At 41.5% G+C, this 23353-nt stretch overlaps 6 protein-coding genes across 8 annotated transcripts; 3 read left to right on the forward strand and 3 right to left on the reverse strand.

Moving 5' to 3' along the window:
* The first annotated feature begins 1932 nt into the window (after positions 1–1932).
* LOC128735154 (pancreatic lipase-related protein 2-like) lies at positions 1933–3018 on the forward strand. The gene is made up of 2 exons (XM_053829649.1): positions 1933–1975; positions 2045–3018. The coding sequence occupies exons 1-2, from the start codon at positions 1933–1935 to the stop codon at positions 3016–3018; spliced, it is 1017 nt and encodes a 338-aa protein (XP_053685624.1).
* A 531-nt stretch (positions 3019–3549) lies between these two features.
* Positions 3550–4633, reverse strand: LOC128735155 (pancreatic triacylglycerol lipase-like). The gene is made up of 2 exons (XM_053829651.1): positions 4594–4633; positions 3550–4523 (listed from the first exon to the last, which is right to left on the reverse strand). The coding sequence occupies exons 1-2, from the start codon at positions 4631–4633 to the stop codon at positions 3550–3552; spliced, it is 1014 nt and encodes a 337-aa protein (XP_053685626.1).
* Positions 4634–5439: 806 nt separating this feature from the next.
* Positions 5440–6525, forward strand: LOC128735156 (pancreatic lipase-related protein 2-like). The gene is made up of 2 exons (XM_053829652.1): positions 5440–5485; positions 5552–6525. The coding sequence occupies exons 1-2, from the start codon at positions 5440–5442 to the stop codon at positions 6523–6525; spliced, it is 1020 nt and encodes a 339-aa protein (XP_053685627.1).
* A 4842-nt stretch (positions 6526–11367) lies between these two features.
* Positions 11368–12396, forward strand: LOC128735157 (lipase member H-like). Its single transcript, XM_053829653.1, has one exon. The coding sequence runs from the start codon at positions 11368–11370 to the stop codon at positions 12394–12396; it is 1029 nt and encodes a 342-aa protein (XP_053685628.1).
* A 132-nt stretch (positions 12397–12528) lies between these two features.
* Positions 12529–13610, reverse strand: LOC128735158 (pancreatic triacylglycerol lipase-like). Its single transcript, XM_053829654.1, has 2 exons — positions 13562–13610; positions 12529–13508 (listed from the first exon to the last, which is right to left on the reverse strand). The coding sequence occupies exons 1-2, from the start codon at positions 13608–13610 to the stop codon at positions 12529–12531; spliced, it is 1029 nt and encodes a 342-aa protein (XP_053685629.1).
* Positions 13611–13868: 258 nt separating this feature from the next.
* Positions 13869–18789, reverse strand: LOC128733401 (phospholipase A1-like). Of its 3 annotated transcripts, XM_053826966.1 has the most exons (4): positions 18464–18789; positions 18230–18419; positions 14122–14627; positions 13906–14032 (listed from the first exon to the last, which is right to left on the reverse strand). In XM_053826966.1, exons 1-4 carry the CDS (start codon positions 18534–18536, stop codon positions 14010–14012), a joined length of 792 nt encoding a protein of 263 aa, XP_053682941.1. In that variant the 5' UTR covers positions 18537–18789; the 3' UTR covers positions 13906–14009. The 3 variants fall into 3 exon arrangements, with proteins under 3 accessions (XP_053682940.1, XP_053682939.1, XP_053682941.1); XM_053826965.1 differs by having other exon boundaries at positions 13869–14627; positions 18230–18398; XM_053826964.1 differs by having other exon boundaries at positions 13869–14627.
* Between the last annotated feature and the right edge of the window lie 4564 nt (positions 18790–23353).

Consider the following 23353-nt stretch of genomic DNA (forward strand, 5'->3'; position numbering starts at 1 on the left):
CAGTAGAAGACGGACTACCTGTTCGCTCTGCGTTGTTTGGTTAATGAAATATAAATTTTTGAAGTATAGGAAAGTATTCCGGAAAACCAAGTTTTTCAGCCCTAGCTTAGAAACAACAAAAAATGTTATCATGAATGTTTTATCTTTTAATGATTAGAAATTGACAAATAAGCAAAACATATTTCCAAGAATTTCCAATTTCCAACAGAACAGAATTTGCTGACTTCTCTTTGGAGTTTCCGCCAGCATTTAAGTTAAAATGGTTAAAATTTAAGAGTGTGTTTAAGGAACTATTTGAAGATATCCTCGCCGCCTTAGACTTAATATTATGGAAAAATCTCTACTCCGTATCTCTCGATGCTTTCACTATCTGCTAACCTGCTTTTAAGTTGGTTGTTTCAGCCAGCGTAGACGAATGGGAGTTTCACTCCAAATTACTTGGTTCTTGGTTCCTTAGTTCTTATGTCGTTGGAGTCAGAGATGTGAGCGATCGTTTATACTGTAAGGATCAAATTTCTATTCTCCGACAAATCCTCCAGAAATGTCGAGAGTACTACGTGGCAAGCAACATATTTTAGTGGATTTCAGTGCAGTATACGATATAGTTGAACGCGAACAGCTATGGCAGATAATGCACGAGTACGGTTGTCCGGACAAACTGATGCAGCTGATCAAGGTTACTCTGGAGCCAGTGATGTGCTACGTGCGCGTTTCGGGACACTCTCGAGTCCTTTCGAATCGCGCAGAACATTGCGGCAAGGGGATGGTCTGTCCTGTATGTTATTCAATATCGCTATTGAAGGTGTGATTCGTTGAGCGGGCGTCAAAATGAGAGGAACGATCTTCAGCAAGAGTAGCCAACTCCTAGCCTTCGCAGACTACCTCGACATCATTACTAGAAACCATGGGATGACGAAGGAGGAAATACGCCAGACTAAAAACGAAGGCCAAGAGGATAGGATTACAAATCAATGTGTTGAAAACCAAATATATGGTAGGAAGAGGATCCAGAGAAAGCAACGTTTGCCTCCCACGGATAGTGATTATTGACGGCGATGAACTGGAAGTGGTTGATGAGTTCGTATATTTGGGATCTCTGGTCACCGCCCACAATAATACGCGTTAGGATATTCAACGACGCATTCAAGCTGGAAATCGAACCTACTTTTCCCTCCGCAAGACGCTTCGATCAAGGAGCATACGCCACCGCACAATGGTGACGATGTACAAAACGCTTATCAAACTGATAGTCCTCTACGGACTTGAGACAGTAATTTTGCTTACGGAAGACATGCGTGCTCTAGCCGTATTTGAACGAAATGTTGCGGACTATTTTTGGCGGAGTACAAGCGGAAAGCGAAGAGTGGCAGAACGGAGAGTATGAATCACGAGCTACAAGCACTGCTTGGAGAGATTTCCATCGTACACCTGGCGAAAGTTGAAAGACTAAGGTGGGCCGGCCACGTCGCAAGGATATTGGACGAGTGTGCAATGAAGTCCGTTCTCTTCAAGAACCGCACCGGCTCCAGGAATAGAGGGGCGCAACGTGCTAGATGGCTCGACCAGGTTGAAGCCGACAAGCGTCTATGTCGCACAACGAATTGGCGACGAGTAGTAACGAGTAAATAAGAAAGTTACAATGACGTTCCTATACCCTAGACTTTACTAAAGAACGGAAAGCTTAAGCTAAACGAAACAGTAATTGAAAATAGCCGATATGCGTGTTGTATCATTATTGTGTGGTTATAAAAATCAAAGCTCAACGTGACGTCAATACACGAATTTATAAACGAAATACAGCTCCTTACGCGCTGCCTTATCATTTCTTTTTCGATGGATTTCCCATATTTCTCAGATAGATTGTAAATAGGACTATATAAACATGATATTGCAAATCACCTTGCTTCAGTACCAAATTAACGAGTTTTAAACATGATTACTCCCTGTATCGCTCTGTTGGGATTCTTAGCAGCAGGTTTGATTCCTCAGTCCTATTTATTAGTCAATTTTCCATAACTTTAGCGATCATTTACTCAACTTGCAGCTGCTGCCCTTCCAGTCCAGCAATCGTGGCAGCTGGTTCCGAACTCCGACGGTCACCTGCATCTGGTTAATATTAATCCATACTATCTGCCTGAAGCAGATCCCAGTGAACCGGAGCACCTGTTCAACCCGGCAAGCGATATGGAATTTCGGCTGTTCACCAGAAGCAACCCTACCGCACCGCAGCTGCTGGTCATTGGTAATCCTGGCTCAATTTCAGGATCCAACTTCAACGCCGCACATCCAACTCGTTTCACCATTCACGGCTGGAATGGCAACGGAAACGATGGATCCAATACGGTGATTCGTAACAGTCTGCTTTCGGTCGGTGATTTTAACGTGATTGCCGTGGACTGGAGTGTGGCCGCCGTTACTCCGAACTACATTTCAGCCCGCAACGCAGTCGGACCGGCTGGCACTGGAGTCGGACTGCTAATTAGCGATCTGATCGCACATGCAGGAGCTAACGTCAACAATATTTACATTTCCGGGTTTAGTTTGGGTGGCCACGTCGCTGGTAATGCAGGAAAACGTCACGGCGGAAATATTAATTCGATAATTTCGCTCGACCCGGCTGGACCATTGTTCTCGGCTGGACAGGATGATGCAGTGTCACCCCAGGATGGGCAGTATGTAGAAACCATCATGACCAACGCCGGATTGCTGGGTATAGACATTCCGATGGGTCAAGCCAATTTCTACCCGAACGGAGGACGGTCGCAGCCCGGCTGTGGTGTCGACGTGGGTGGAGGTTGTGCCCACGCTCGGGCACCCGCTTTCTACGCGGAATCGATCAGTTCGACGGTACCATTCCGCTCGACGAGGTGTGCCAATCACAATGAGATCCTGCAGGGTGTCTGTACCCCCAGTGGACCGGATGCCAACATGGGCGGAGAACCGTCCAATCATGGACGCGGGGTTAACGGTGTTTTCTTCCTGACTACTAATGCCAATGCGCCGTTCGCCCAAGGTTGAATATAAAGCTTTTGCGTAGATCAATTAAGACTAACACTGTGAGTTTGCACTTTGTAACACCGATTGCCCAATACAATATCAACTATTTCTAAGATCTGAAATCGGAAGATAATACTAGCCAGCACTGAGTACCAACTGGGTAAAATTTGTGATATTCAATTGTTATAAATAACCAAATAAAATTTTGCGACATTTGCCCCTATTTAGACTACCCCGATTTACACGATTATCACAGTCGAATCTCGCACACGATTTCGCTCAAGGAAAATGACGTGAAAAAGAAGGGCAAGAAGGAAAAAGAAGTCAAACTCATAAATTGATTAAACTAAAAGCCACACTAGTGTCAGATTAACAGTGTAAAATGCGGTATGTTGCATTAAATGATTATCGCAGTAGTCTAAATAATCATAAAAGGGGCAATAAATAAACGTTATTATATTAGGTAATACATTTTTAATCATTTTTCCTTGCTTTAAACAAAAATAATCTATCTAATACTGTCACGTGTTTTGTTGTCCAAAATCATCCTATTCAACCCCGTGCAAACGGTGCTTCCTCGTTGGTAGTCAAAAAGTAGATCCCATTAACACCCCGACCATGGTTAGACGGCTCTCCGCCCATGTTAGCATCTGCTCCACTGGGTGTACAGTTTCCTTCCAGTACTTCATCCAGGCTTGCACATCTCGTCGAACGAAACGGAACGGATTGACTAACGGATTCTCCGTAAAACAGAGGAGCCCGACTGTGAGCACAGTTTCCGCTGATATCAATGCCACAACCCGGTTGTGTCCGACCGCCATTCGGATAGAAATTGGCCTGACCCAGCGGAACATTTATCCCCAACAAGCCAGCATTTGTCATTATTGTTTCCACATATTGACCATCCGTTGGAGATACGGCGTCGTCTTGTCCGGCCGAGAACAAAGGACCAGCCGGGTCCAGCGATATAATCGTATTGATTCTACCTCCGTGGCGCTTTCCTGCATTTCCGGCTACATGACCGCCCAAACTGAATCCGATAACATAAATATCATTCACATCAACACCACCGTACTGGATCAGATCGTCAATCATCAAACCCAAGCCAGTTCCGGCGGGACCAACTTCGTTACGAGCAGCCACATAGTTGGAACTCCCGCCACCTACACTCCAATCCACGGCAATCACATTGAAATCACCAGCCGCCAGTAAACTGTTACGCATCCCTGAGTTTGTTCCACCGGTTCCACTTCCTCCCCAACCATGAATTAGGAAACGAGTTGGCCGGGCCGGGTTGAAGTGGGAATTAGCGATCGATGAAGGGTTGCCGATTTCGAGAAACTGCGCGCTCGTTGGGTTGGCTCTTGTGAACAGTAGAAATAGCATGTCACTTTCCGGTATAAACCGACGATCCGGTTCTTGTGGATCGGGATCCGGGAGATTGTACGGGTTTATGTTTACCAAATGTAGATGGCCGTCCGAGTGCGGAACTAACTGCCATGACTGCTCCAGGGGTAGGGCAGTTGCTGAACAATGCAAAAAAAATGTTTTCAGAACAATACTTAGCGTAACAAAATATCTTTCAACATCAAATACCTATCACCAGCACCCCCAAGAAAGCGAACAACGTAATCATCGTAATTTTTTTCGAGCTACTGAAATATGTCAATAGGGTTCATCGGCGTTTTATAGCCATATAAACTGTTCAAAGCGTCGTCGGTAGCTAATCTTGGTTTGTCTTTCGGTAAAACCAGCTTCGGTGCATTCGTTTTTAATAAGCTGATAACAACCTACGCCAACAGATTTTGCAAAACAGATTAAGGACCCAGTAGGTGGCGTGATTTTTCCGGGGGAAAAGCTGTATATTCACAATTTAAACTTAACTTAAACGAAACACTATTTATTTACTCAACTCTAATCCATTAGAATAGACGGTTGCAAATTTTTCGAGAACAAAAATCACAGTTTTATCTTAATTTTATATTAATCTGCGATTCAGTGAAAGTGACTTCTACTGAGTTTATTGATCCAATGCTTTGCTTGATTTGGTGTCATACGTTTAAGTCATAAATCTAATAATCTTACTTAACTTCTTGCTTTCAAATTCACATATGACAGAAGAAACGACACTGCTGGGTTCGATTTATCATGCTAGACCCCCAAGCTTGCGTTATCAGCGCTGCTTGTCTTTATGAAAAATGGTCCTATTTCAATTCAACTCCACAGTTAGATAGTACCTACTAAAACAAATTTCATTTTCACCCATTACAAATGAGAAACAAAAAGACAGCTTCACTTTTTCTGGTAGAAAAAGGTAGTCTTATCATATCATATAATGATTTATAATCGAAAGGACCACCGATAGACATCGAATGAACCTAAAAGAAAGGCTATAAAAGCTTATAATGCGCTAACGTATAATTTCAATGTTGCATCGTAAACATGATTAAACACATTCGAGTCATTCTCATAGGCCTACTGACAGCAGGTACAGTTCCATTACAGTAATACAAGAAAAAATCAATTTTATCAATTGTCCTCCATTACGTCATAGTTGCTGCCCTACCGTTGGACCAATCGTGGCAACTGGTCCCCAACTCGGATGGTTTTCTACACTTGGTAAATGTCAACCCGTACAACCTGCCTGATGTGGATCCCGAAGAAGCCGTGCCTTTGTTCGTGCCAGAAACCGACATAGTCTTTCGACTATTCACGAGAAGTAATCCAACCGAGCATCAGCTGTTGGAAATCGGTAACCCTGCCTCAATTACCGGATCGAACTTCAATGCTGCACATCAGACCCGCTTCACTATTCACGGTTGGGGTGGCGGAGGCCACGATGGTACCGGTAGTGGATTCCGTAATGCACTGCTAGCAGTCGGTGATTTCAACGTGATTACAGTGGATTGGAGTGTTGCAGCCGGTAACCCCAATTACATTGCTGCTCGCAATCAAGTTGGACCAGCTGGCATCGGAGTATCCTTATTAATTGATGACCTGATTGCTCATGCAGGAGCCAGTCCGAACGATATCTACGTCACTGGTCACAGTTTGGGTGGACACGTTGCCGCTAATACCGGTAAAGCACAAGGAGGCCGACTACATACGATCATTTCTCTCGATCCCGCGGGTCCCCTATTTTCTGCTGGACAAGATGATGCTCTTTCACCACAGGATGCACAGTATGTAGAAACAATTATGACCAACGCTGGTCTGCTAGGTGCCGGCGTACCACTGGGACAGGCAAATTTCTACCCGAACGGAGGACGTACGCAGCCCGGTTGCGGTATCGACATCAGCGGTAATTGCGCCCACGGACTGGCGTCAACGTTCTATGTTGAATCGATCGGATCTTCGACCCCATTCCGCTCGACAAGGTGCGCAAGCCACGACGAAATTCTGGAGGGGCTTTGTACTCCTAGTGGGCCCGATGCCAATATGGGAGGCGAACCGTCCAATCACGGTCGCGGAGTTGAGGGTATTTACTTCCTGACGACTAATGCCGAATCGCCGTTTGCGCAGGGTTAAATAAAATTGTCTACGTTAAGTTTTGTAGTTTCATAATTTGTTGTCTACGACGTTTCACAAGACTATTTGTTAATGATTTCACATGTTTTCTTGTTTTCAATACATTTCATTTTATTATTACACAACCATATGAGCCGTTCCGAATTATAGTGGTCTATTGGCCATTTAGTCAATTTTACAGGAGACGCAATTGTCTAAAAAACTCTATAATAAATTCTATACAATTATTTTCTCCAAACCAAGTGTTCTAATGTGTAGTGTATAAAGTGGTATTTACATAAAAATACTTTTGTCAAAATATGCGATTATTCACACCAATGTACATAGACCATTATGATTTCATATATAATTTACCTGAAATCCCCAAAACGTTCCGCAACATAGTGGTCTATATCGATGGGATTTGTAAATATCAATAAATGATACAAAATCTATACCTATAAAAATGGATTTCTGTCTGTCTATCCCTATGTTCCTTATAGAATCGAAAACTACTGAACCGATCGACGTGAAAATTTGCATATAGGGGTTTTTGAGGTCAAGGAAGGTTCTTATGATGGTTAGAGACCCCTCCCCCCACTAAGAGGGGGGGCTCCCATACAAATGAAACACAAATTTCTGCATAACTCGAGAAGTAATCAAGCAAATGGAACCATATTTGGCATGTGGGGGGTTTTGGAGGCAGGAATTTTTTTTAATGATGGTTTGAGACCCCTCACCCCTGTGGTAGGGGGATAAGGACTCTCATACAAATAAAACAGAAATTTTTGTGGGTGTTTCTGGAGACAATAATTTTTTCTATGATGAATTGAGACCCCTTATCTTTTTTGGAGGGGGGGCTCCCATACAAATGAAATACAAATTTCCTCATAACTCGAGAACTAATTAATCAAATGGAACCATATTTGGCATGTGGGTGTTTTTGGAGGCATGATTTTTTTCTATGAAGAACTAGGACCCCTCTCCCTTTTTTGGAGGGGGGGCTCCCACACAAATGATATACAAATTTCCTCATAACTCGAGAAGTAATCAAGCAAATGGAACCAAATTTGGCATGTGGGGGGTGGGGAATTTTTTTAATGATGATTTGAGACCCCTCACCCCTGTGGCAGGTGGATAAGAACTCTCATACAAATAAAACAGAAATTTTTGCGTAACTCAAAAACTAATCGAACTCGAGAAATTTTAGACTCTTTCGTAAAACAATAATCAATAACAAGACCACCAAAAACTATCAATAGTAACATTAGATAATACAGCTCGAGACGGCTACAGGCCGCGAGTGTTGCCGGCGACCTGCTGTCGGAAGCGCTGGCCACTGCGGGGGGCAGCCCCCGTAGAGATCACCTCTATCTAGGTTTATTTATTTCCCTAGATCTACTGACCTCTATTACTTTCCTTCAGTTGGGTCACCCCGGCGAAATGGTACTTTCTACGAAAAGATTTTCCGTGAAATGGTACATCCCGCGAAATGGTATTCTGAGAAACTCTATATTCTGCGTTATGGTCAACCGAGAATTGGTGTTCCGCAAAATGGTATTCGACGAAATGGTTTGTAATGATGGCGAATATTTAAATGCTATCCGCTTTATTTTATCAGGCTAAACAATGGGGGAAGTTGTTTTCTACTTTACTGTGAGGAAAATTGGTATATTAAAACACCCATGAACTCCCCAGAAACTTGCAAAACTCAAGATTGTGACAAAGGTCATCCGAGATTCACGATTTATGTACAACACAGTTTAATTTGTGGCAATACGAAGTATGTCGGGTCAGCTAGTCTCCTTTAAAATGGGTATGGATGAAAGAGTATGACGACTGGGTATGGAATATTGCGTTCTGGCGCCATTTTGGAATCAAAGATGGCAACTTCCGGTTTTCTAAAAGTGACCGTATATGTGGTTTCGAACAAGAACGTTTCCAATAAGGATGGTCTCGAATGATTCCATTAAGGCGGTCGAACGTCCTTATTGGAGTCTATGTAGCATATGTGAATTAACTTAATTGGTTCCAACATGGAATAAGTCGTGATCCTGACCGTACTTCAAGGTGGTATGGAAAATAGCGCAGAATTGTCTCCCTATGTGACGCTAGTGTATTTGTAATATTCTTATACAGATTGTATCTTCCGCTGCTGACTGTCTAAGAAGTTGCGGTCTTCGGGAAGGTTATTCAAATTACAAATTACCCTCCAAGTCTATCGCACTGTATCTGGGACGGAGGGGTCACTCACGGGCGGTAAGCTTGCTGAAGAGTCTGTTAGTAAAAGAGTTGAGCTGTCAACTGGATGAGTGACTGGATGCCACGTCTGACGCTCAGCACCTGGGACGGAGGGGGCACTCAAGGGGAAAGCTATCTCTACCCCGGTCAATCTCAGATGCATCAATGGTGTTCCTCCACACCTGACGCTCCGCGCTTGGGACGGAGATATTTCACATATATGATCGCACACAGATACTCTGAAACATGCGATCAAGGAATTCAAAAGCTGTCAACCAGGATAAATGCTGCCTGGACCCTGGACAAAAGGTCGGTAAAAATCGGAAAACTGGAAGGGATTCAGATTTTTAACAGAACAAGGTTTTACAAAGATTCAGATCCGGTAATTAGGCTCACTTTAGTATGAAGACGCAGCGGAATAGAGGTTGATTTTAAATTAATTTCAAAAGTTTTTAATTTTCTATGATGTGCAATAAGTATATTGTCATTTAATTGTGAGGAAATGTATTAAGTAATTGTAAATTGTTAAAAGTGCATTGTATAAAATAAAAAAGCCAATTATAATGTTATATGTAATTATAGTACCTAGGCACAGGATTACAACTATTCCGCTCAACTCCATCAATGGGTATGAGCGATCCGTAAACTGTGTACAGCAATCGGGGCCTGCCACAAAAAAAGATCATTAAGACTGTCGCAGTGGCCTTTTAACCCAATGCCCTTCTGGCATACAAAAAAAAAAAAAAAAAAAAAAATAGTACCTAACAAAAATGACAAACAGACGTTCATACAATAAGAACAACAAACTACCAAATCAAAGACCACAGACAAAGAACAATAGTGAAACCTTGTGTGAATAATTATACAGAAAACAAAAAGATAAAATTAGTTTTAGTAATTATAATTATTGAAGCACTTATAAGTGCATTTGAGATGAGGAAAATAAAACACTGTATTTTGCGTAACGAGTTTTTATTGAAAGCGACATTATCCGCTAATTTTACATCATGGTCACGATCACTAACACTTATAAGTAGTAGTAACTCCCTTGGCATCAGATATGGCGCTAATAGTATTGTTCTTTGCTATGTATATGTGTACCTTCTACTATGCCCAGTTCTGGAGACTTAGAAAAAAGGTGAAAACTGATACTTGTTTAGTGCAAAAAACAATGACACGTTCTGAACTACACGTGTATAAAGATCGGAAAGTACCGAACCGGAATGACAAACAGAACACGGTGGCCAAAACTCACGCAAGGAATCTGTACAGGAAGCTGCACTTTTGCAAATTTTATTTAAAATAATTCCGAAATATGTCATCGTCGTCGTCAGCAGTGCAGAGCCGGTTAGCTCGCAACATTTTGAAGTAGGGACAATATCTTTGTCTCTTGTGCGTTCGTGATTTTTGATTCCCTGCACCCGACACTTTCTTTCTGTGCTAGTTACATGCTATTGGTAACCACCCAAATAATGTGTCATTAACACACATTACACATTCAAGGCTAAACATCTAATATGCTATATTAGATATATATAATACCAGGATGCCACAGCTATGATAAGTCATCTGCAAAACCTAAAAGTTGGCTACCCTTGGTGAAAATCGTGCCTCTCGTTTCAATGCCCGCTCGTCGGATCACCCCGTCAAGAGCAATGTTGAACAGCATGCAGGATAAGCCATCCCCTTCTCTCAACCCTCGCCGCGTCTCAAAGGGACTCGAGGATGTCCCCGAGATGCGCAACACATCACTCAATCTAATGCAGCTTTGATCAGTCGCGTCAGTTTATCCGAAAAACCGTGTTCGTGCATTATCTGCCATAGCTGGTCTCGATCGACTGTATCGTGTGCTGCTTTGCAGTCAATAAAGATGTGATCCGTGGGCACGTTGTACTTCTGACAATTCTGCAAGATCTATCGGATGGTAAACGTTTAGTCCGTAGTGGCGTGAGCCCCCACAATGCCCGCCTAATAATTCCCTACGAAACCTCATGCTATCGGTGATAGCCGACGTAACAAGATCTGGAGAGTACCTTGTGAGCGGCATTTACCAGCGCTTTGCCCCAATAGTTGTGATACAAGTCGAGCCGATCACACTTTTTGTAGAAGGGGCATCTATATGAAATTCTCCGATAGCTTCTTCTCGTCCCAAATCTTGGAAATAACAGGCTTTGCAGGCTTAAAATAAATGTGCTAAAATGATTTTACAATATGAAAATTGTATGCTCAGAAAAGGCGAATAGCCCTAATAGGATATTTATAAGTCCTAGACCCCCAAGTTTTCGTTATCAGTGCTATTTACTGATACTATAAGGAGTACTTTGAATGTATTTAAAGGCTTGTAGAAAGTGTTTTCAATCTACTTTAACGCAAATCGGTGCCGTCATAACTAATTGAATCAGATTTCCCTTTTCACATATCAACAGCGAAGAACAAGAATATGGCCCCACACCTACAATCAGAGGAAAACAACCTTATCGTATCGCGAAATGATTTATATTCAAAAAGATCAATGATAAACGTCAAATGGCAATTAACTCCAAATCGATATAAATAGGCTGTGAAAGCTTTATAGCACACACACGTGTAATGTAAATTACAGTAAATTTCTGAATTATAAACATGAATGGTCACATTCGAATCGTTTTCATCAGTTGGCTGGCAACAGTTGTAATAGTTGCCGCCCTACCGTTGGACCAGTCATGGCAGTTGGTCCCGAACGCAGATGGTTTTCTACACTTGGTGAATATCAATCCGTATAACCTACCGGATGTGGATCCCGAAGAGGCGGTACCATCATTCGTGCCAGAAACCGACATAGTGTTTCGGCTATTCACGAGAAGTAATCCAACCGTGCCACAATTTTTGGAAATCGGTAACCCTTCCTCGATCACCGGATCCCATTTCAACGCTGCCCATCCGACGCGTTTTGCAATTCATGGTTGGGGTGGCGGAGGCCATGATGGCACAAACAGTGGAATTCGTAACGCGCTTCTAGCATACGGTGATTTTAATGTGATTACAGTAGATTGGAATGTCGCTGCCGATAATCCCAATTACGTTGCTGCTCGCAACCAAGTTGGACCTGCCGGGACCGGAGTATCTTTATTGATTGACGATCTAATTGATCATGCCGGAGCTAGCCCGAGCGATATTTACATCGCTGGTCACAGTTTGGGAGGACACGTTGCCGCCAATGCCGGCAAAGCGCAAAGAGGCCGCCTAAATACAATCTTTGCCCTCGATCCTGCGGGTCCCCTATTTTCTGCTGGACAAGACGATGCCCTTGCACCACAGGATGCTCAATATGTGGAAACAATTATGACCAACGCCGGTCTGCTTGGTGCCGGAGTACCAATGGGTCGAGCCAATTTCTACCCGAACGGAGGACGTTCACAACCCTCGTGCGGAATTGACATAAGCGGTAACTGCGCCCACCAATTGGCCCGAACTTTTTATATCGAATCAATTGGCTCTGCGATACCCTTCCGATCAACAAGATGTGCAAGTCATGAGGAAATTTTGGAAGGACTTTGCACTCCCAGTGGGCCTGATGCCAATATGGGAGGTGAACCATCCAATCACGGCCAAGGAGTTGAAGGTGTTTTCTTCCTGACGACTAATGCAGAACCACCATTTGCACAGGGTTGAAATTTACTTGTAATATATGTCTACTCTGCTTGACACAAACAATTGATGCATTTATAAAATTTTAATATGAAAGAATACACTTCGATACTGCAAAGCTTTGTATTTCACTATTTTTCACTGAACCACAACAGTTTAATCAACCGCTGCGAAAGGTCTTCCGCTAGCAGTTGTCAAATGATAAACACCACGCACCGAAGAACCTCTATTCGGTGGTTCTCCACCCATTCTGGCAGTTGCCCCCGTTGTTGCGCACATTCCACTTCTAATATCTTGGAAACTAGAACACTGCACAGCATTGAATCCGATTCTCGACGCAATCGATTCAACGTAATAATCCACGGCACGTTGATGAGCACAGCCCCCGTCGATGTCTGGACCACAACCCGGCTGAATTCGTCCCCAATTCGGGTAAAAATCTCCATCCCCGATGGGATCCAGGAATCCTGCTACTCCACCATTTGTGTGTATAATTTCCACATGCTCGGCATCAGTTTTCTTTATTCGATCGATGACGTCTCCGGCGAAAAATGGCAGCGCTGGATCCAAACCGATTATAGTCGGCAATCTGCCGAACTGCCCCTTTCCGACGTTCCCAGCGGCATGTGCCCCCAAACTATGTCCAATCACTGCCACATCACCTCGGTCCAAACCAGCCACCTTTACGAGATAATCAATTAAATTAGATGTGGCAATTCCAACCGGATACACCAATCGTCGTGAGTTCGGGTAAAATGGATCATTTCCTGCTCCCCAGTCGACGAAGATGAAATTGAACTGCCCAATGTTGAACAGCTCGTTTCGAATATTGAGATTTATCAATGAATTTTGACTGCCGCCCCAACCGTGAATCACAATTCTCGTCGGGTGACTCGGATTGAATTGAGAACTCATCACCGAATCATAGTCATTGTTAGCGATTCTCTGCGGACTATCGGCTGTTGAACGGGTGTACAACATAAATCGAATATCTTTTTCCGGCTCGAACAACACCTCCGGACTGTTGAACGAATCGAACAATGGCCCGCCGTTCACAAGGTGTCTATGGCCACTTTCATCCTCTGTAATTTGCCATCGTTGCTCTTCAAGCTCTTCCTGAGTTGGCAAACAATTACCTACAACAAGTTTTGGTGATCAAATGTGATGTAAATTGCAAAAATTTAATTACCTAATGATACTAATCCAAACAAACAGAGCCACACTAGCGAATGTCTCATTCTGCGGCGACAGATAATTACGAAATGACGAAATATGTTCCACTGATTTGTGTTTTATATCAAATATCCGAGATGTTGCTGTCAAAAATAAGACATCTATTATCAGCAAACATCGAAGGAAAAAAGATAACAAAACAGACATATCCCGACCTTGTCTCGATAAAATTCTGGAGTTGCACTGAAATACATAAAAAAATGTGGGGAAAACTGTTCTTGATAACATTCAATAAATCAAACGTTTTCTCTGTAGAAGTGCCTATTTATTTCATTAGTGGTTTTTGCTTTCACCCTCAGTAATTGTAACCCAAAGCGAAAGGAGGATCGACGGAAGTTATCACAACGTAAATGCCTTTGCTGTTGTCCCGTCTTGGAGGATCTCCACCAAGTAATGCCTGATCTTTAAGATTGTAGCACGTTTTCGTCTTCAGTTCATTGTAGTCATCACAGCGAGCCCCCCAAAATCCCTTACAATCATTTTTAAGCGACTCCATGAATATCTCAATCGACCTACCGTGGCTGCAGGACTCGCTCGAACAACCTGGCTGTTTCTTCCCGTAGTTAACGTAAAAATCCACCAGCCCAATAGGATGAGGATAACCGGAGAACTGGGTACTAGTGTGAATCACTTCCACGTACTCCGCATCATCGGGACTGAGTCGGGTTTTCGGTTCATCTTCGAAGAAATTAATCGAAGCCGGATCGAGTCCAACTATTACTTTTAGCTTACCAACGCTCAGCAGATTACCGGCACAGCCGGCGATATGGGCTCCCAGACTGTGTCCAATCAGATAAATCTGCTCCATCGAAACCATTTCGGAACGCACCATACGGTGAATGAGATCTGCCACCACGTACCCGACGGCTAGGGTGTACTGCGAAGCTCGCAGGTATGCTTCCGCCGCACCCTTGTTCCAGTCTACACCGATAACGTTGTACTCTCCTTTTGCCAGGTACGCATCTTTGATGCCCCGAATCGCCAGCGAGGTGTAATTGTTCATCCAGCCGTGTATGACAATGCTACGTGAGAAAACATCGAAAACAATACATTGGTTAGAACAAAAAAAAATTGAAACAAAAACATCGTCATCATCATCATGTAATAAGAACCTTATTCGGTCTGTAACGTAAACTCCAACACCACAATGGCAACTAGCAAATGAACTGTAGTTTCAGCGATACGCCGCCAGATGCCACTGAATGTTGTAGTTCTGAAAAATTCTGGAGTGAATGTAAGACCGTGTAAGAATTAAAAACCGTATGGGCACCAGGCCGAATGGACGTTGGTCCCAGTGGAAACCAGGCCGGACGGTACGGGACTGATAAAACTTCGATATGATGCATATTTTATGTTAGTAAAATAAAGAACGACAGCCTTTGAGGCACTCATTAAACATCCATAAATCCAAATTCATTCCTTTAGTACTGCCGAATTTGCTACATTTCCCCATTTCTCCATGCAAAGTAATACAATGCAAAATTCGATTATGGTGGAAACCGTTGGTTGGAAAATATAAAATCTGGTAAATTCGTATGATACCACTCGTAAGTAAACATTTCCATTGCCAATTTAAGTCAATTTTCAAGTACGATTTGAAGTTTAAATTCAAGTAAATTTTCATGTCCAATCACAAATTCTATTTCAAGTCCAATTTCAATGTCCCATTTTAAAACCAATTTCTAATCTAATTCAAATCCAATTTCAAGCCCGATTTAATGGTCAAATTTTAAGTACAATTTAATGCCCGATTTTAAGGCCAAATACAATTCTTCATTTCAAATGCAATTCGGAATTATATTCTAGTCTATTTCAATTTCACCACCGAATTCAAGTCCAATTTCAAGTGCATTTTCAAATGCTATTGAGGTCCAATTTTATAACTAATTTCAAATTCAATTTCAAACTTAAGTAACGATTTCATGACCGATAGGACGTTCCAAATAAAACTGTGTCATAAAGCTTGGAGACTCATCCCTCAAATGATAGCTTAGGGTGTCACACCAAAACTTTGCTGCGGCGCAAATATTGGCTGACGTGATCTAGAGGTCGCACATTTCAATGTTGTAAGAAAAAAGCAAGTCCAATACCAAGGCTAAACTGAAGTGCAATTTCAAGCCCAAATTTAGATACAATTTGAAGTTCAATTGTGGTCCAATTTCAAGCCAAATTTACTGTCCCATTGTAAGGCCAATCCCAAGTCTAATTTAATTCCAATTTCAGCTCCTATTTAAAGGGTACTTTTAAGTCCAATTTTACATACGATGTCCAGTTTAATTCCAGTCTGCTTTCAAGCCCAATTTAAACATCTAGTCTAATTTATTTCCAATTTATATTTGACTCAATGTCCAATTGTTCAATTCAGGTCCAGTTTGAAGTCCAATTTTTAGTTCAATTTTGATCCAATTTTAAACAAAACGTCAAGTCCAAATTCAAATCCAAGTGCTAATTTACACCATCATTCGGTACCGTACGTAATATAGGATGTCGTGTGATGATAGTTTAATTGTCAAAACACTCCGGCACCAACCGAGAGAGTGTGGGTTAAAATCCTATTTACCAATTGAACTACGCAATATATTTTTGGCGTCATAACGAAGTTTCACAGTTTCATCCAGTCTACCACTCTTCTCACCAAATGCTCCTCCACTATAATAAAATTGTTTACTTTGGACTGCGATAGAGTCAGAGACAAGTAAGCAAAGCAAAGCCTAGGTGCTATATTTGGCTATCGAAACTTGACCTTCTGTTTTTATACGACAGACTTAGAGTGCAGGACAATTGTAGGGCCAGTTGCTACGATCATATTGACTCTAACAGTCTCTCCCAGTCGGGATTCGAACATACAACGACTGGCTTATCAGGCCAGCGTCATACCTCGAGGTCAACTGGGAGGCAAATATATCTGCAGTGTAACTGTTTCGCTTGACGTTTTGGTCTGACTAACATCTAGCGCCTTATATCAATGGAAGTTCCGCTTACCCGAGAACAATCTGATAGATGCTCTCTTCACTGCTACACGAGAAAGAAATAGCATGATGATATACCCCTGTATCCACCAGTTTGTTGAGAGTTCAATGAATTTTACAAGGCACACTACGAGTACGAATCTGGTGTACAATTTGCTGCGGCTCGTGCGTTTAATCTAGTGTCGTAAGAAGGGAAACCAAAGCATTTCCCAGCGAGTGCATCAGTTAAGTACCTTTCTCCTACTTTCGTGTAGGTACCAAGGAAAAAGTAAATCCTAGTCACAAGAACGAACCCAAAGTGAGCGGCCTTGACTGAAAGTATTTTGCAAGTTTCTCGGAACCAGGTCACAGGAAGTTTGCAAGTTTCTCGAAATCAGATTTCAGTAGTAGAGCGCTGAAAAAGTCGACTCGACATGGCTCACGTATAAATTGCACGGTTATAGAATCAATCGGTCTTTGAAGGAGTGCTCCAAACGCACATTTGCCATTTGACGAGTCAGAAACTAACGATTCACGAGTAAAATGTTGTTTTACCATGACCAGAAAGCCTACGAACAGAAATTTTTTTTCTAGACTTCCCAATAAAGGGTTGAAGTAAGGAATCCATATAATCCATCGCGGACGCTAGATATCTGTGCCTCGAAACCCTTTAACATCAACGTTAAGTAATTCGCGACATCAGACAAAAACATCTAAAGGGGTCGATCCTGGTGTAATGGTTAGCGTTCACGAGTCTCACGTCGAGGACCCGGGATCAAATCCCAACCCCGCAGAAGTCACGAATAACCCAAGCTGTTAAAGTTCAAATTAGTCGACTTGACAAATGAAGTCAACTTGACAAAAGAACATCTTATCTACCTGTCCTTGACGAACAGTTTTTGTAATCTATTGAAAACATATTGATACACAAACCTTCAATTATATTGAAAAGTTAATGTATGTTTGATACATACTAGAAACTCCATAATATAATTGAAATACATAACTTTTTAGAAGACATCAAGAGCGTATGTTACTTTATTAATTTTAAGCCATCTTGAGCAAAAATAATTCGATTTTTATACTGAGAATATAATTAAAATTGGCATTTTCGGGCAGCTATAGACACTGTTAAGAAATGATAAAAGTATGCTCATTGACAGAAAAATGCAAATTTAGTTTTCAAATCAATTCCTTGAGCAATTTCCTTTGAAAATATGAAAATATTATCTTCCTAAACTGAATATTTACTGAGATACAAACAAAAGAATATAAAAGGATTGGACAAAAACGGGTCTTTTTTTTAAAAAGAAGGTGCAGGTCCGAACGGCTCCAAATTTAGGCTTACTTTCTGACCATAAATGAACAGAGAAGGTCGATTTACAAGGCTCGGACACTTCGTGTGGAATGACCCAACTATGATAATGCAAATTACCTAATTAATTCGAGCTATCGCCAGATGAATTTAGAAAATCTGTCCATCAAATTTTTACAAAAAGAAAAAAGCTGTTCGTTTTGCGAGCGTAAGGAAAATCTAAAACGTAGAACGCTCGAAACAAATAAATGCAATAATTCCTGCGTAAAATTTTCCAATAATAATCACTATTATTATAGACACACCGGCACCAACTGACATTCCGGTAGCTTTCCAGTTAATCGCATGTTTTTAAACTTACCGCACCGGCAAACTGCTGTTGTAGAACGTTCGTGTCAGTGTCCCTACCGTGTCAATCGAAAACACGTGTGGCTCGTTCACGGTAAGTGGCGTGTACAGATAAAAGCGTACATCACGTTTCGCACTGAAGTTAGTTCCAAAGCCGCCGATTCGATTCGTGGCACCAGCCGCTACAAATGAACGAATACCGACTGCCAGATCATTAACAGCTCTCGATTTTAATCAAAGCACTTACCATCTGTTGGATCATCGCTAGCCAGCGATGTTCCCAAAGTGACTAGCACCGTAAACAGGATTCGTTGAATCATTTAGTGTCACCAACACTGAACTGATTTCATTAAAACTTAAAGCAGGGTCGAATATTAGTTAGAAATACGACCTGTTCGGTAGCAATCAAACCAAAAACTCAACAATGTCACTAACTGTGAAGCATTACAAACATGGGCCTTTGCATTCTTTATCAAGCCGACTGCTTCCAACGGCGCTAGCAAAACTTCCAACTGATAAATCGAGGAAATTACAGGAAAACCAAAAATAAACCTAACTCCACACGGGCGAAGATTACTTTCCAGACTGGCGAATAATCTCCCCACCTGTGAAGCGCGCCTTCGGATAGTCAAAACTTTCGCAGCTTTTTACAGCTCCGTCGCATTTCCGGTCGACTTATCTCATATGGCTTTTGTCAGGTTTGGAGACATATTTTGGCCGGCTCCGCGGCACTACACGCGCACAAAGCTAGACAAGCAGTCGTGTTGAATATATTATTTTTTTTCGAAATAACACTCCTCTTTCCGCGGATCTGTTAGGCTATTATAGTTTGACTGTCTGTCTGTCTAGTAGCAGTCCATTGACAAACTGGGTGTCACTCATTAGCATCCGCACGTGGTCTAGCTGGCCTGCAGCTATTGGATTCGTCTCGATCGATACAAAACGTTTAGCGACAGTACTGCCCCGAAGCGTGAATCCCCTACGGTATGGGACAAATTTTGTGTGTACAATTGAATCTTTCAACTCAACAAGATTAGATATTGCAAAGACATTTCAATCTGTAATTTTACTTCCGTTGGTCTGAGTGAGTGATTGGCGGGCATGTAATAGGTCCCATTCCCCCTGTCTCACTACGATTGTGAAATTAGGTAATAATTATTGAAAGATAATTATTAAATAACAAGTATTGAATAATTCATCTGAACATTTCAAAGCGATGGAAGGTGAAGGCCGACGGCTCGCATGTATACGATTTGACTGAGTGTATATAACTGTGGCTAGAAAACAGTGTGTTTTTAGAAAAGATTTTTTTCATTAAAACTCACGGTACCCTCATATTTTAGTCCCCTTTGTGAACCATCTATACATTGTATTATACAAAACTGGTACAAAACTAACGAGCTAATTTTGAATACGAACCCACCATATCTAATCCAAATTGCAAGCAAATTGTCGTTCCATTTCTAATCCTACTACACCCTACAATACTAATAATAATGTAGGTCATAGATAATTTGATATTTGCGATAAGATACAATGACTATTACTTTCCCATCTCTACAGGATCTTTGTTGGGATAATAAAAGAAATCATAATGAAGTACAATAAAACTATATATGTGTTTACCTTTTCACTGGCCTCTTTTGTTACACAAGTTATGAATGATCTCTAGTTTAATTGAATAATCCACGGTAACGTAAGTAACAACAATAGTTAAGCTACAGCAATCTTGTTACTGGCAGAGAAGCAGGCACATAGTGGAGGAATGGATGCGGCTGATGTTTGAATTTTGATATTTTTATTGCTATTCCCACTGTAAACGGCTTCAATGACGCCACCAGCTGATGTCAAAAATTTTCGTTGGATGCATAAAACCAATCCAATCTGTATCAATTCTATGTATTGACAAACAGCAAATAGCGCTCAGCTCGATCACGGCCAAACAATATGCAGGTACGTCCGTTGAAGTCGAATGAATCAGTAATGCGATGTATATTCCATTCAAACGCAATTCATTCAAATATATTGATACTGGACCCATCACTCGATGCAGCATTAGGCAATGTAGCGGTGGAGGAATGTCTATCAATCTACCGCAATAAATCAGCATAATCATTCGAAATAGAACTGTATCTCAGGCGAAGATGTCGCTCCATGTTTCATGGAAAAACTCTCAGTCTTTGGTTGTATACATATACAAAATAGTCGTAAAAAATGCCGAGTCATTCAAAGAATGCATAAAACAGTAAGGCTCTACCCATAATAATATGAGTGATTCCACGCAAAGTGGCTGGGAAAAACTCAAACGTAATATATCTTTATAAATTTGAACCAAATTTTGGTAGACTATTCATTATAAAATAGAAAGTAAAAATCCCAAGTTTGGCGTCTATTGGATCTTTCCTTGATCAATGAGTACATGTCATGTCCATATACCGTGTATGTTGGCATAGCAGATGAAATATTGATGGAACTCGCACTTGGATGAGTCAAGTATGAGCAAGTAGATCAATGCATTGCAATGGACTACGCATTGATTTATTTAAATAAACCATTTCTCTCATATTCTCTATACCGTCAGTTCTTTTGATCCTTTTTTTAGATTTTTTGACTTCAAGAGATTGCAGGGTGAGTCGTAATAATTGTCAGCACTTTTTTAACGCGTTCAATTAAAAATGGGTTAATCACAGGTATGTATGCATATTTTTCGTTTAGAGTGTATTTAAATGTCAACATAGCTTGCAAGTTTGTTTTGAATTTGTATTCGATTGAGAGTGTAATTTTTCAAGGGTGGTGTCTTTGGGAAAGTTTATTAATAAAATATAACGCATCTTTCTGTTTTTTTATAATTTCTAGAAGCATATTTTTTCTTCAAAAACTCCAACTTCTGGCAAACCAAGTTTCATATGAAAGTATTATATTTTGTCTACAAACAAAATAAATTTCCATCAAGAGATGTTCTACAACTTTTTAGAGGAAATAAATTTTAGAGGAAATAAAGAAATAAATCACTACAACCAACAAAATGATCGGATATATGCAGCTCATCTTTTTGATATTCCTCGGGACAAACTGGCTGTAAAGGTTCCAGAATGTTTCCAGCGTGATGGTGTGAGGATATTTCTCCAAAAATTTGAAGGGTCTATTGTTGTTCATTAAACCCGTTGTTAAAATTAACACTAAAGATTACATCGATAATGTTTTGACGAACCATTTGCTTCCTATCGTCAAAAAACATTACAAGAATGCACCATATCGCTTCCAACAAGATTCTGCACCGTCTCACCAGGCGAAAGCTGGGTATGATGCGAGGACAATTTTCCAGACTTCGTAAAAGTGGCTAAATTTTGAAATGCAAAATATTTAAAGAATTTCAACATGGATTCGATCTCTCATGACATCCTTCAGCACACAACAGGGCTAAATCCTCTGCTCCTGGTGCTGGTAGGATTGTTAAAGAGAACCATTTTCATCGGCATCCTTACGACATGACTAGCCTGCCGTAACTTTCCGATTTTTGCCAACTGTACGATATAACTCTCCCAAAACGGTGCCTATAACTCGTGATTCATCCGCCTCTGCCACCTTCCACTTTCGGTGTATACTCCCTCAAAGGTGTTTCGCAGCATCTTTCGATCACGACACGACAATGGCGCGGGCTTGACATTTATAAAGAACTAACTACTAGTCAAGGGTACCGCCAGAGTGCAAATGACCTGCGGCTCGAGGTGACTTTTTTACTGTAGTTCCCCGTACTACACACTTAAAAAAAGCGCCGAAGTCGGCTAAATTTTGCCGAGATTTGGACAGCCAAGCGTTCGGCAAAATTTTTTATGATGCCAAACGTTAGTAAAGATCCGTAAACGTCGATTTGCAAAACCGAAATTTTTACCGAACGCTCGGCTGTCCAAATCTCGGCAAAATTTAGCCGACTTCGGCGCTTTTTTTAAGTGTATATTTCTGGTCATTACAGGTTGCAGTAACTAAAAGCAATGGAAGTGTGTTGCTTGCGCAGCAGCTTCCTTGCTCACTAATCGTCAGCCACAGAAAGACCTTGTTCGGGAGCTGTTGGCCAGGTACTTCTTCGCCATTTGGTGCGACCTCCCAACTCAAGGTGCGGAACGAAGAAACCACCTTGCTCTCGCTCTTCCCCTTCAGCTTTTGCTACACTCAATGATCGTGCAGCACCGCCGGGTAGCCGGGACCAAACTTTCTTTCGACGCACTCGCCCTTCGATATTGATCGGCTATATCCGCCAGAAGCGAAATGTCCAACTTCTTCGCTCCGGGATGGAGCTAGCAGTATGAACAAAGCATCTAACGTAGTTGCCCGACTGTTTTCGCCATGGCAGTTGCAATTTTTTTGTGTACAAAACAAAGTTGTTACGATTGGCGATGCATTGGAGAAATTCACCACCAAGTGGTATGGTAATCGCATTGAAAACCGCTAAAAGCAGTCTATTTTTTCAATGTAAAATTAATTAAAATTTTGCATGGAAAAAGTTCAAAGTACATTGCTAACACTGTATGAATTTTTTAATCAGGTGCGCAAGGATCTGAAAAATGACGTCAAAAGAACAGCTTGTTCGCGAGAAAATTTTGCACGAGTATATCGAAAATAAGACTCTATCACAGGGACGTAGCCAGAAATTTTTCTTAGGAGGGTTTTACAAAAAAAATCTGACATAGCCTAATCTTGAGGAGTTTATTCAGGAAATAGAGAATTATTTTTATTCGAAAGCTATTTTGGTTGTTTCATTTCACAAAAAAGAACGAGAAGGTAAATGTTGAAATTGCGCCTTCCTGTTGGCATCGTGGTACGTTGTATATTCAAATCTCGGCTGGGAGAGACTAGGATCGAGTCCATTCGAGGCGCGAAATCGAAACGAGAGACTCAATTTTCAATAAAGGTAGAAAACTTCTTGACTACGCAGATGACTTTGATATTGTAGGTCGAAACTTCGCAACGGCAGAGGCCATCTGCGCTAGACTGAAAGTGGAGGCTAGTAGGGTTGGGAGTAAATGCGTCGCAGACCTAATACATGATTGGAAGAGGCTCAACGAGACGAACGTGCACTTTTCGTGGACGGCAATCGTTGACGGTGACGAACCAGAAGTGGAAGATGAGTTTGTGTATT

Source organism: Sabethes cyaneus, chromosome 2 (assembly GCF_943734655.1).
Source record: "Sabethes cyaneus chromosome 2, idSabCyanKW18_F2, whole genome shotgun sequence".
In the NCBI taxonomy this organism is placed as follows: domain Eukaryota; kingdom Metazoa; phylum Arthropoda; class Insecta; order Diptera; family Culicidae; genus Sabethes; species Sabethes cyaneus.

Bases quoted from the DNA above. Each gene is read 5' to 3' on its own strand.
- LOC128735154 (XM_053829649.1), top strand. From the start codon at position 1,933: ATGATTACTCCCTGTATCGCTCTGTTGGGATTCTTAGCAGCAG. The intron at 1,976-2,044 runs GTTTGATTCCTC...CTCAACTTGCAG, and splicing joins GTTGGGATTCTTAGCAGCAG to CTGCTGCCCTTCCAGTCCAG.
- LOC128735155 (XM_053829651.1), bottom strand. From the start codon at position 4,633: ATGATTACGTTGTTCGCTTTCTTGGGGGTGCTGGTGATAG. The intron at 4,524-4,593 runs GTATTTGATGTT...TGCATTGTTCAG, and splicing joins CTTGGGGGTGCTGGTGATAG to CAACTGCCCTACCCCTGGAG.
- LOC128735156 (XM_053829652.1), top strand. From the start codon at position 5,440: ATGATTAAACACATTCGAGTCATTCTCATAGGCCTACTGACAGCAG. The intron at 5,486-5,551 runs GTACAGTTCCAT...ATTACGTCATAG, and splicing joins CATAGGCCTACTGACAGCAG to TTGCTGCCCTACCGTTGGAC.
- LOC128735157 (XM_053829653.1), top strand. From the start codon at position 11,368: ATGAATGGTCACATTCGAATCGTTTTCATCAGTTGGCTGGCAACAGTT.
- LOC128735158 (XM_053829654.1), bottom strand. From the start codon at position 13,610: ATGAGACATTCGCTAGTGTGGCTCTGTTTGTTTGGATTAGTATCATTA. The intron at 13,509-13,561 runs GTAATTAAATTT...AACTTGTTGTAG, and splicing joins GTTTGGATTAGTATCATTAG to GTAATTGTTTGCCAACTCAG.
- LOC128733401 (XM_053826964.1), bottom strand. From the start codon at position 18,536: ATGATTCAACGAATCCTGTTTACGGTGCTAGTCACTTTGGGAACATCG. The intron at 18,420-18,463 runs GTAAGTGCTTTG...ATGATCTGGCAG, and splicing joins TAGCGATGATCCAACAGATG to TCGGTATTCGTTCATTTGTA. The intron at 14,628-18,229 runs GTAAGTTTAAAA...TTTCTCACGTAG, and splicing joins AACAGCAGTTTGCCGGTGCG to CATTGTCATACACGGCTGGA.